The 13,187-nt window shown below is 32.1% G+C and overlaps 1 protein-coding gene across 3 annotated transcripts in view; it reads right to left on the bottom strand.

Moving 5' to 3' along the window:
* Kat60 (katanin p60) overlaps window positions 1-11,917 on the bottom strand; it is a 66,845-nt gene extending 54,928 nt beyond the window's left edge. Inside the window, exons 1-3 of one of the 3 annotated variants that reach the window (XM_085823976.1) lie at window positions 11,702-11,917; window positions 11,342-11,512; window positions 3,681-3,883 (exon numbers count right to left, since the gene is read on the bottom strand). In XM_085823976.1, coding sequence (XP_085680102.1) covers window positions 3,681-3,883; window positions 11,342-11,512; window positions 11,702-11,704 — 377 coding nt within the window. In that variant the 5' untranslated portion in view covers window positions 11,705-11,917. The remainder of the gene's footprint in view (window positions 1-3,680; window positions 3,884-11,341; window positions 11,513-11,701) is intronic. The other 2 variants (XM_035367921.2, XM_085823975.1) reach the window with 2 other exon arrangements.
* Window positions 11,918-13,187: the final 1,270 nt, after the last annotated feature.

Here is a 13,187-nt window from a genome sequence, read left to right as displayed (position 1 = left end):
TTACTGCTTGGTTTATAGCAAAATTGTATGGAATTGCCACACGGACTCTATATGATATAAGGAACAATAAAGAAAAGCTGTTGAAATTTTACAGCAACACAATCCGAAACCGGAAATCTTTACATAAGGCAAAATCGTCAAACCTTGATGCTGTCTCGTACCAGCGGTTCAGGCAGCAGCAGATTGATGGGGTACCTATTTGTCTACTCCTGAGAGAAAAGGGGAAGCAGATTCATGCTGATTTAAAAATAGAAGAGCCTAATGTAAATGAACAATATAATATAATCAGTTTATATATGTAATAATAATTTAATGCATATAATTCATTATTGTATTAATGTATATAATAATTTAATTAAATGCATTCAATACACCTTATTTATTTTGCACTTTTAGTCTGAATATTATCTTTTCTGTCCTAAAATCCGCTCAACCTCTGGTCCCAAGCATAGCGGATTTCTGGACTTCTACTGTATTTACATTAATTTCAAGTTAAATCTTATTTTAGAATAAAAGTTTAAATGCAAGAATTATTTCAATTCATACGAATAGCTTACTCAGAAATTATGTAAAACAGCAGTGCTTTAAGTCTTTAGTGCATTCTCATTAGAAATGATGAATTTAACCCTTGACTTTGCCTTTTCTATAATTTCGCCTTTGGGTGAGCGGTGTGATTTCATCCTAATTGACTTAATTACCACGAATGGCCTTTGAGCATAAAATTAAACTATATGGTAAAAATTCTATGTAATTGTATGCCAACATTGAAAGAGACAATCAATCTGATAAGAAATGATGGTGACTTATTTTGAAAATGAAGCGTAAAAGGTTACCAGTGAGGATATTCCGTTTGGCACCAGTTGTACCATTATTGGTGACTTTATCACCTGCGCCGGCAAAATGGAAAAGTATCGTTTATTTCTTTAAAAAAAAAAAAAAATGAGTATTTTGTTTTTGAGAACATTTAAAATTTCATTTAAATACTTCAGGAATTTCACTGCATATTTTTCAAGTGTTATTTTACTATTGTACTAATACAGTATTTGAGTCTCCTTTGGTTGACAAAGTCCAACAGAGTTTTGACAGAAGTCATTGCTATAGCGTTACTAATGCAAATGTCAGTATCTTTTACACTTGTATTTTCAGCATCGCACTCTGCCTCTTCCATTCTTGTGTCACTAGAAACAATATGCTTGTCACTCAAGTACTGAAAGCTCAACTCAGTCGAATTGCCATCAAACCATTCCTCGATGTTTTCGGGATTCACATTGTTGAAGAACGTTTTCAATTTTTTTAAATACAACATCGATTTCTTCATGCATTGATAATCTGCAAACCAGATATAAAACTGTATGTGCATATTGTGAAATAGTTACTAAAACACAGAGAAAATATTTTGCTTTATCGCTGATCAATTGAAACTCAACAGAGAGCAAATGAAATCTATAATGGTTACTACAGTACAAAGTCTTTAATCCGGACCTCAAAGCTACAAACTTTCGGCGCATGCTTAGTGTTTACACATGCGCATAATACCTTTACGGATGCTCACATGCGCATAATACGTTTATGCATGCGTGTTTAATGTATAACGGACAGAATAAGCTAAGCTAAAATTATCTAATTATCTATTTCAGTTAATATTGCAGATTGTGTTGTTCCTTTATCTTCTAATTGGATCCAGCTTATTATTTTTTTCAGACTGTTAGAGCAATTTTATAAAAAGTAAGCTTGAATTTTCGATTATGTCAAAAAGAGTTTCTGATTCTGGAGCTGCCAAAGGATCTACAAAGCAAAAGCATGTTTCGATGTCCATCAAACAAAAAGTGGAATTGCTGCAAAACATGGATAAAGGCATGTAGAAAGTGACAGAGAGGTTAGTGAAAATGAAAAAATTTTGATTGACGAATTAGTCGGTATTCTCAGCACAGCAATTACAGGACTTGAACAGCGGAACTTTGTAACTGAACAAGAAATTATGTCTGTTTATAGAATGGTTAATCTTTGGATTATGGTAACTTGGCGATTTTGGGGCAAAAATTTGGCGACCAACCCTGCTACAGAACCCTCTTAGTTTTTGTTTGGATGGCATTTTGTTTTCACGAAGTTTTTTTTTTTTTTTTTTCTTTTTTCTTTTAAGCTCAACTTTTTTTTCCAACAATCTGCTAGCCGAATTATGCTTATGCTAGAACTTTTATGGAACAAAAGAGCTTAATCATGACGAAGATTAGGTGTGAAATTGGGACAAAGTGCAGAATCGCCCACTGCTTCACTGCTTGCCGCGTTTTTAAGAATTCCACATACACGGTATCATCCATATACACGTCGACCTGTTTTCACTTTAAAAAACATCCAGAATTGCACAAAAATAGCATTGTGCACACTCTTGACTTTATACATGTACACTGCTAAAGTCCTAGCTAGTAACCTTTATCGCCTTACCAAAATGATGCCAAACTACCTGTTACCATATTCCAAAGATTAGCCTATAGAATTAAAGAGAAAGTATTAGCACATAAAACAAAGCAACTTAAACAACTTACATTAAAAAAAAATGTTTAATAAAGTAATCAAATAAATATTAAGCTTTTTTTTTTTTTGTAAATTTTGATACCCTTTAGATCATAATTGCTCTTTATTTGATAAATTATGGTTTCATATTTTTAATTTTATAATTTCTACATGCCACCTTACCAGATTTAAATTGATGATCTATAATCCAGAAAAACCCTTAATCCGGAATCGCCAAAATCCCAACGAGTTTGGATTAAAGACTTTGTACTGTAGATACAATTCTGTAATGGTTACTAAGCAATTCCAAAATTTGTAATCAAAAATAAATTTTGTGCTTAAAAATTGAATTAAAAGTGTTCTATATTTAAAAAAGAAAAAAAAAATTGAAAGGATTTTCCTCTTGAAGGTGTTCATGCTCTCACAGAACTGCTCTTTGTGCTCCCTCCCGCTAATACAATTTTTTATTAATCTTTTTCATTTCATTATTACACACTGCTTTCTTTGCACTTATGGGGCATAAAAATTAACAATAAAATGACAAATTTCTTAAAAGCAGCATAATTCCCAATACAATGTTAATTGTTCTATTTTTTTCAGTCTTCCCAGATCATTTTAGCAGTGATCAGTTTAACAAGATGACCCACACAACTTTTGTCTTTTTAACTTTATTATTAAACATAACTTTCTTCAGACTTACGCAACATAAAATTCAATGATAAAATAACAGTATTTTTAAATACAGCAAATATTTAGGATTCCTGATAAAGTGTTAAGCATTCCCATACATTTTTCCATTTTTTCAGCATTTTCTCAGTTTTATCAATGTTCAATTTTCATAACAGGATGACATCACACAATATTTTTGAATTTCTATTATTAACTTTTGGTCTCTTAAACTTTATTTATTAAACATCACTTATGCCACATAAAATTCAACAGCAAAACCACAAAATATTAAAAATAATGAATCTTTAAAATTCCTGAGAAAGTGTTAAATGTTCCCATACTTTCTTTCATATTAGCTTTACCATTTCTTAAAAATAATACAGAGTGGGTAATATATAGTAATACACTGGATGGCAACAACCTATTATTTGAAAAGTGATACGGACAAAATAGTAAGAATTAACAGCATCTCTGGTGCTAAAAACAAAAACTGCACTTACTTATGTTCAACAGGGGTAGGCGGAGGCCACACATCAGGATCTCTAGGGGGAGGTGGAGCCCACATTTCTGTTGGGATGGTTGTTATATCGTAGGTCTGTCTTCCAGTTATGGCTCTGTCAATATTCAACTCTGTGTTGAGGTCAGAGAGAGCAGTTTGAATATCTCGTACTGCCTCAAACTCCTGAGCAATTTTTTGCTGGATCTGTAAAAAAAAGTACTAGATTTTATATATTACAAATTGTTGATAAAGGTTAAGTATTATAGAAAACCTTAAGCGAGTAATATTTTTTTTTGCTATTTTTAAGCAATTTTCAAAATTTAATAAAACTTCAATGCTGTATGTTTTATAGAAATATTTCATTTTCATTACGTAAGCTTTGCTTTTAAAAATATGATATGGATATAGTATTTCCAGATGTATAAGACACACTATTTCTTTAGAAATTCTTTCTGAAACCTGGGCACATCTTATGCTGCAGTGGTGGTGCCACCAACAGAAACGCCATTGTTGGTGATGCAGAGAATGAAAACAAGGGTGAAAGACTGTTGACAATGCACACGTGGCATACCCGATAACTCTCAGAATGCCCCATTTATTAGCAAACAGAGCAGTGCTAAGGTTTCAAATCATATTATTTCTAGTTCCTAACAAAAGAGCTTCCCACCCCGAATATATACTAAGTCATCTTAAGCCTAAAGATAAGGAATATGAACTGATATAATGCATCTGGGGAAACTGCACCTTAGGTTATAGAATACCTTAGGGAGTACACAGATGAAGTCCAGCTAATGGATGGGAATTATGACAGCAATGTCGAGGTGTATATTAGATAAACTTTATTTAAAATAATTTTATGCAGTATTTTTCTCTTATTAAATTATAATCCAGTAGGCTGATATACACTAGTGCCAACTAAATAATTCTTTATTTATTTATTTATTTATTTATTTATTTTCAATTTTCAGGTTTCATAGTGCATTTTATATAAACAGAAATACAGTATATAAATATGTAAATTGAAGTACTAACTTGCAATAACTCCTAACTCTCCATTTTTATTTTGATATTTATCCACAAAAATAGTAATTCCTTATCATAAATTTCTGCAAACTGCATTGTCTTAAAATTAATCCGTCTTACAATTCTTGCATAATGTTCAGGATGCAGATATTACTTACATAAAGCTTCAGCCAATAAATAACTTTAAAATTTTATTTTGATGGGCTAGTTATTAAAAGCTCATCAAAATAAAACTAAACTAAATCATTTTGAAGCAAGATTTCATCTTGAATATTATGCATTCTCTCTCTCTCTCTTGCTTCACAATTGTTAATGTACTAACCCAAACTGCTCCATTCCTCTTCAAATATATTTTCAAAAATCTATAAGGTATCGATGTATAGCGGAAACTTGAACAGCAAAGAATTGACTTCATGAAAAAATTTTGCCTCACACAAATGGTATCTAGAGTTATAAACACTTGAGTAAGCAACATGTGATTTTTCAGCTGTTTTGAGGTAATCTATGTCACATAATTAATAATCAGAAAAGTTATCATAATCATCTAATCTGCAAAATAGGATAAGATGCAAAGTTTCCACCTATTGATAAAGCCCCAAAAAGCTATAGGTACTTTCAAAGACAGTGTCATATCCCACTTTAGAAACTCACTTGTTCACTATCTCTCTTTAGAAAATATAACACCACAAGACTAAAAATGCAGTAGTTATGTTGAGAAATATTTCAAAGCATGATTATGATCTATGGTAAGTACAGTAAAAGCCAGAATACCTAGCATTTAACCAACCAGAAAGCTCAAGTAGCCAAAATATTTTGGATAATTTTTCCCTCTGAAAAATTTTAGTAAAAAGATTGTAATGCCATGATACAGATCTTAATACTATTAACTCGTATACATTTTCACCAAACAGTGTGACTTAGTGCCACTAATGGATAAGCTTGATGTCAAAACACAATCATAAGAAATTTATTTTGGTTTAATATAAATTCCATTAAATCTTGATAACCCAGTTTAATTTTTGTAAAGAAGCATATAAGTTCTACATTTTCCTCAGATTTTGAAAAAATGATGACATGCAACTTTTAAAACAAATAATGCTGATATAATACAAAAAAATTATGATATGCCATTATATAAGCTGCAAGTTATTCATGCGCTATATCTATAATTTGTATCACATTATTATCTCAATAAAGAATTCCAAAATACTAATTAAAGGATTAATACATAACTGAATAAAGAATTACCTAAATAAAGAAGAATTTACAAAAATCATTATTCGCAAGAATATAGCATTTTCTAAAGAAAAGCAAAACAAAATACGGTACTTTTCCATTTCGCCGGCGCAAGTCTCACCAAGCAGACTTTATTAGCGAACACATACAGTATACACTTAAAAATTTTTAACAAATGTTAGTTCTAAGAATTTTTAATTTCGAAGGCATAAACATTTTAGTATCATTTAAAATTTTTAAAAAAGCCAATAAATCAAGACAATAAATTTGTAAAATAAGATTAGTTTAAAAATGTACTATGCTTTCCTAGTTAAACATCCCGAGTTGCCGCTTCGTATCACGAAGTGATCTCATCTCACGTAAACTACGCTACAAAAATCTAATTCTCTCAGTAATTATCAAACATTAATTTCCAGTTAAGTGCAAGAATTACTTCAATTTGTACGAATAGCTTATGTAAAACCGCAGTGCTTTATTTCACTAGTGCATTCTCATTAGAATTGATGAATTTAACCCTTGACTTTGCCTTTTCTATATTTACCCGTTTGGATGAGCGATGTGATATCTTAATTGACTTAATATCCACAAGTGGCCTGGCATAAAATTGAACTATCTGGTAAAAATTCTATGTAATTATATGCCAATATTGAAAGAAACAATCAATGTTATAAGAAATGGCTGCGACTTGTTTTGAAAATGAGGTGTAAAAGGTTAAAAGAGAGGATATTCTGTTTGGCATCAGCTGTACCATTATTGGCGATGTTATCGTCTGCACCGGCAAAATGGAAAAGTACCCAAAATACATTTTTAAATATATATATAAATCTACCAAAGACACATTAAAAATGTGATGAGAATTTTTTAAAAAACATAGATTGAACACAGCAGAAAAAAACAAATGCAAACATTCTTAATAAATTAACACAAATTTAAACTTTAGAAGATTAAAATGGTAAGACATCTGACAATTATCAAATGATAGAGGTAAAAAAAATAATTACAAGAGATAAAAACTGACATCATTCTCATTTTGATATAATCTACCATGTAAAAATGACCAAAACGATATGAAAATGTATCCTCAAATTCTATGCACAGAATTAATTTGATCACATTGATCGAAGATTTTATGGTAGTTACATATTATTGTAACCATCTTTGTGCAGTTATGCAAATTTTATAAGAAAAATGGTTGATCTTTAGATTATGGTAACTTTGTGATTTTTTGGCGAAAATTTGGCGACCAACTCTCCTACAGAAACCCTCTATTTTTTTTTTACCGCCGCCATTTTGTCTTCACGAAGTAAAGACGTTTCTTTTCTTTTTATCTACTGAACACTTCTTTCAACAATCTACTAGCCGAATTACACTTATGCAAGAAATTTTATCTAACAAAACTGCTTAATCATGACAAATATTCACTGCAAAATTGGGAAAAAGTGCACAATACCATACTCCTTGCGCGTTTTTCAAAATAACACATACACATAAACCATGTACACGTTGACTTATTTTTACTTAAAAAAACATCCCACAATTACACAAAAATGGCATTGCGCACACTCTTCACTATATCCATGTACACTGCTTTTTTCTCATAAATTAGAAAAATTTCACGAAATTGCATGACAATTTTCTGAATCTTTAAACCCGTTAAAAAGAATATATATGAAATTACCTAATAACGAAAAAGTATATACCCTTTCCAAATATGAACATTTCCACGTATAAAATAAATAAAATATCCAAAAACTTTTACCTCTAAATCATCTATTATATTATAAACGTCACCAACGGATTCATACCGCAAACATTACAAATACTTGTGTCAAATATTTAAATTATTTCCATGCACGTTTACTTCAACTAAAACGTATACCAAATTCCTACAAACATAAAATTCACAAAATAACTATCATTTAATTAAAATATAATTAAATTCAAAAACACTACTTAAAATATAAATAACCACATACATTAAATTAATAAAAATTAGCTTACAATCCTAATTACTTTAAACTAAATCATTGCTAATAACAATTTTCCCAATAATACCAAATTACTTTACTTCCACCTTACATTTAGAACAATGCATAAAAATAATATCCTCAAATAATTAAAAATACTAACTTACCTAATCTTCTTCAGAATCTTGCTTACATGGTGGATACACTTACTTATCCGCAATTAAACCTACACTCATGCACCATTCAACCAATTCTTTTGAATTATCACACAAACGCATTAAAAATCTAGAATTCACTTTAGACAGCGCCATACAATCCCAAATTATTCAACCCTACTTCACACAACACACAATGGAACTTAATACAAATACTATACAGCCACAGATATTTTTCCAAATTTCCCCTTTTCTGATTAAAGAACCGTAATTCGTCCATTAATATCACATGACATATTCCATGATCTCTCACTTCCCTCACACAAAATAATGCGTAATCGGAACTGAGTACTGCTCACATTATTACCAAAGTCCCAGGTAGTAACCTTTATCGCCTCCAAAATGTCGCCAAACTACCAGTTACCATATTCTAAAGATCAGCCGAAAAAAAAAAAGATCTAGAGACATAAGGTTTTTTTTTTTTTTTTTTTTTTTTTTGGAAGCAGGCAAGATGAAAAATGTGCAGCGCCTTTGTCGGGAATCGAATCACGAACCTCTGGAATACGCGTCTAGGGTGCAGACCACCACATCAAGAAGGCGAGAGAACCGTATATAACCGTATAGAACTCGCTCTTTTAAAGGGCGACAGTTTTTTTTTTTTTTTTTTTTTTTTTTTTTTTTTAGGGAACCCAATCGCCAAATCCCGGATATGGAGAATCATCATCCAACACCCTTTTAGTTCGGGCGCCACTGTTGAGACATTAGGTATCTTTTTGGAAACAGGAGAATTGAAAAATTAGAAACGCCTTCTCCGGGAATTGAACTGCGGACCTCTGTAATACGTGCCTGGCATGCAGACCACCACAACACGACGGCATGCCAAGAAGGCGGGAGAAATACCTTATTAAAAAACAATTATTCCTACAGCAAAAGTTATATATTACACATACATTTTAAGTTTAAACTATATATTTATTCCAATTTTATGTTTCTGAACACTTTTGTTTTTATTTTTGGCAATATGGAGATATATGACCTATTGTTTTAGAAGTTTTATTCATTTCTCTCAGAGCTTAGCTAGTGTTCAGGCCAATATTTTAAGTTGCCAAACAGCTTGGTTTGGATTTTAAGCAACCATTTAAAATTAGGCAAAACAACAACATTACTTTGCCATAATTTTTAAATAACTATCAATTTTAAGAGGGGTCAGACACAGGTCGTTCACCTTCAAAAACAAAATTTTGAGTAAAGTGCAGAATCACCCACTAATGTGGCGTGTATTGATGTGTATATGGACAAAGTCAAGGGAGTGCACAATGCCAAGATTCTGAAATACTCTGTTTTATTTGAAGTGAAAATAGGTCGATGTGTACATGGGTACCGAGCTTGTTATTTTCAAGTTGATGCAGAATTGCCCACTTATATGGCACATATTAATGTGTACACGGACAAGGTCAAGGGAGTATGCAATGCAAAATTCGTGCAATTCTGTGATTTTTTTTAAGTGAAAATAGGTTGATGTATACATGGATACTAAGTTTGTGCAATTCTTTAACTTGTTATTTTCAAGTTGGCGATTTTGAGAAACGTGCGAAGGAGTGGGTGGATTTTATACTTTCTCCAAAATTTTTTACAGATATTTCCGCCTTCTGAAGGAGGGGAAAAAAATCCCAGAAACCATCTGATTTATTAAGTGTTTACTTGCCCAATTTTATATTTTACATTAGCATATTCTCTTCTAATGAAGGATCTCCTCCAGGCTAGCCTATATTTGAGGGTGCCCTCGCCAAGTTGTTTTTTCATTTATGGGAACCTGAGTAAAGGGTGCCCGTTGGATTATCACCAAGTTGTTGTTTCATTTATGGTAATCTGAGTAGTTTAATGTTATGAAAACCTATTACAACGTAATTGGTTGCGTGAATTTGACTGATGGGGAAAAGATTTTTAAGGGCTTGTTTGTGTGTTGGATGTTGGTTAGGAAGTTGCTTATTTTGTGGTTTATACTATAAAACGGCTGAATGTGGTTAAGATTAATTTGAAATTTCTATAGTATTTGGAACGAGGAGGGGGAAGCATTAATTGAGTGGTGTGTAAATGAAGGTTTACTTAGTAGCAATTGTAAGTGTCCAGTTTTACAAAGGAAATGCATATGGTCGAACGTTAAGATCATTCAGATGGCTTTGAATGGGTTTGTTGCAAGAAAGGTTCAAATGGTCACCATATGAAGTGTTTCGTTAGAAAGGGAACATGGTTTGAGGAAAGTTTTTGGATGCTGTTCAGGAATTTTGTGTGCCACAGACTGAAGACAGAAAAATTTCTACATAAGGTAGGTGGCTATTTTCTTTGCGTAGTGCGTAGCGTTTTTTAATGTTATTTCATTGTTTGATTTAAAACGCAGTTTATTGAAATTATATATTTTTTGTGCGCAATGCTGAGTTTGTGCAATTCTGTGACTTTTTTTAAGTGAAAATAGATGAATGTGTACATGGATATTGAGTTTGTGCATTTCACAGTAATTTCTAAATAAGGTAGGTGGCTATTTCCTTTGTGTAGTGCTTTTTTATGTTACTTCATTGTTTGATTTAAAACGCAGTTTACTGAGGTTGTATATTTTTTTGTGCGCAATGCCAAGTTTGTGCATTACTTGTTATTTTGCCGATTTTTGGTGTGAAAATCGCCAAACAAAGCTAAAATAACAAATCAAATCGCATAAACTCTGTGTCCGTGTACCGCCAAAAATCGCGAAGGGGGCACCATCAAATATAGTTTTACCCTCCTCCAAGTGTTAAGATTAATGGCACAATGTCAAATGTTATCAACAGTTCATAAAGAAGCTTTTGCATTTTCCAAAAGAATGTTCTGAAAATATCTACTTATATGTTTCTGCTCATATTAATTTAGTTAAATTTCATTGCTAGTTTTCAGAATATTTGTTCTCATTGCTTAATATTATCATTTGGTTAACATTACCATAACAACCACAAATATGATCCTATTAAGCTGGATGTATTGTAAATACTAATTTTTCAACTATTTTATGTCGATAGTTCACTGTAAAAAAATCTTATTTCTAATTAATCAAAAGCATAAACATGGTCCCCGCAACCAATATTTGCAATTAATCCTGAAAACTTTGAAAAATAAACATGACTTTGTTCTGATAATTTTGCACAATTCCATACAAATGACAATATATTGGGGGGGGGGAAGGTGGAAAGGGTACAATTCTTTACACAGTAAGAACATGTGCATAGTTATAATTTAGAAATGTATGAACTCACCTGTTGCCACCTTTCCTTTCGCGATGCATCTGCTATAGTTGCTAGCAGCCTATGGATTTGCTGGATGGCTCCTTGATAATATACTAATGATGTCTCATAATTTCCCAAAAGTGCATATTCGCGAGCCATTTTCGTGTCTTCGCAAATATCTCTGACATTATAACTCATTTTCTAAAGAAAATAAAACAACTATCCTAGTTAAATCCCAAAAAAAATACATAACAAATATTACAAATTAAAAATACGCTATTAAAATTATTTTACAATATGAAAACATTATTTTTATTCTAAGTACAACTTTAAAACTTCAGAAAGAATCAATGACGCAAATTTTCAGCAATATTCTCTAATAATAGTTACCATATGAAATAAATTTTATACTTCAAGCTGGAGTACACATTTGAAGATTTAATTTCAAGCTGGCTCCCCTTCTCACTAAATTAAATAAATACAGCCGAAAAGATATATAATAAGAAAATTATTCAGTCTTAATGTTAAATGAATATAACTGAATGTACTAGAGGAAATTTTCACAACACAAACTCCGGGTTTACAAAACGTCTAACCTGATGCTGCCATTCAGGGCTAATAAATAATAGGATATAAATATACAAGCGCTATGGCTTAGGCCACAGAGGATCAAGGAATGGTTCAAGCAAGGAGGTTCAACCTCCTTGCGTTCAAGGCTCAAAATAGGCTTAATGCCTTTATTCCCGAATCATCAAAGATTAAATAATTATCATACAAAAGAAGGTTCGGCAAAGAGGTAAAATTTAGCGTGGAATTCTTAAAATAGCAAAAGGTAAACTGTCTTCAACAGTGAAATAAGGTAAAAATACTGAAGGACTTAATTTAATAATTGTGAGATCCAATAAAGGGCCAGAATCAATTTTGAAGGATTACATCATGAATTTTGAAAAGATTCGATATTTTTTTATCAATGATCTTGTAGTGTTAACAACACGAAAATGGAATCACTCTGTTGTGAAATGAACTGAAGTAATAACCGGCGCGAGGCGCTGCTGCTTGTGACGTCAGCCTGCGTGCTGAGTGTTTTCGAATGTTTTACGTGTGGACGAACGAAAGCTGAGCTCGGAAGAGTGATACTGTTTTGATGGAAATAAAGAATGATTTATTAAGAATTTTTTTGTCTTTATTCGTAATGCACCCAGCCTCGGGTAGAGGCAGGCCCGCAACTGAACGAACTGTTTTAAATATATTTGATTTATATATTTTCTGTGTTCTTCGTAACATAGTGGTACCCTCGGTGGGACCGGGTGCTTTGAATTAGAATTTTCCGATTGAACTTTTGTTATTGAATTTCGATTTTGAATATACTTTGAAGATGGATTTGATCGCTTTAAAGGCTCAAAGAAAAGGACTTAGAATTGCGTTTTCGCAAACCTCAAGGAAAACCGAAAGTGAATTAACTAAAGAAGTAAGAGATTTGAAAATACTTTCGATTTTGAAGTGTCAACTTTGTGATAAATTCCAGAGACTTGACGTATGCCAGAGTGCTATATCGCAGCAAATTCTGCAGACTGAAGATGGAGAAAAATTATTTAGTGATGATTTTCAAGAAGCGGAGAATTATCGAGATAAGTTTCTAGAACAGTGTGCTCAAATAGATGCGGAAATACAAGCCTCTTCTCCTTCAAATAATTCCGAATCTAGGAAATTTAAATTGCCTAAAATTGAGCTTAAAAAATTCAGTGGTGAAGCTAAAGATTACCTGACTTTTTGGAGTCAGTTCCAGAAAATCCACGATGACAAAAGTATCGCCGATGAAGATAAAATGCAGTATTTATTGCAGGCCATGGAACCCAAATCGAAAGCAGAACGCCTA

This window comes from Stegodyphus dumicola, chromosome 9 (genome assembly GCF_044657685.1).
Source record: "Stegodyphus dumicola isolate Sdum_Otavi_A_Nest chromosome 9, ASM4465768v1".
NCBI lineage: Eukaryota > Metazoa > Arthropoda > Arachnida > Araneae > Eresidae > Stegodyphus > Stegodyphus dumicola.
This window is presented reverse-complemented; position numbering and strand designations above follow the sequence as displayed.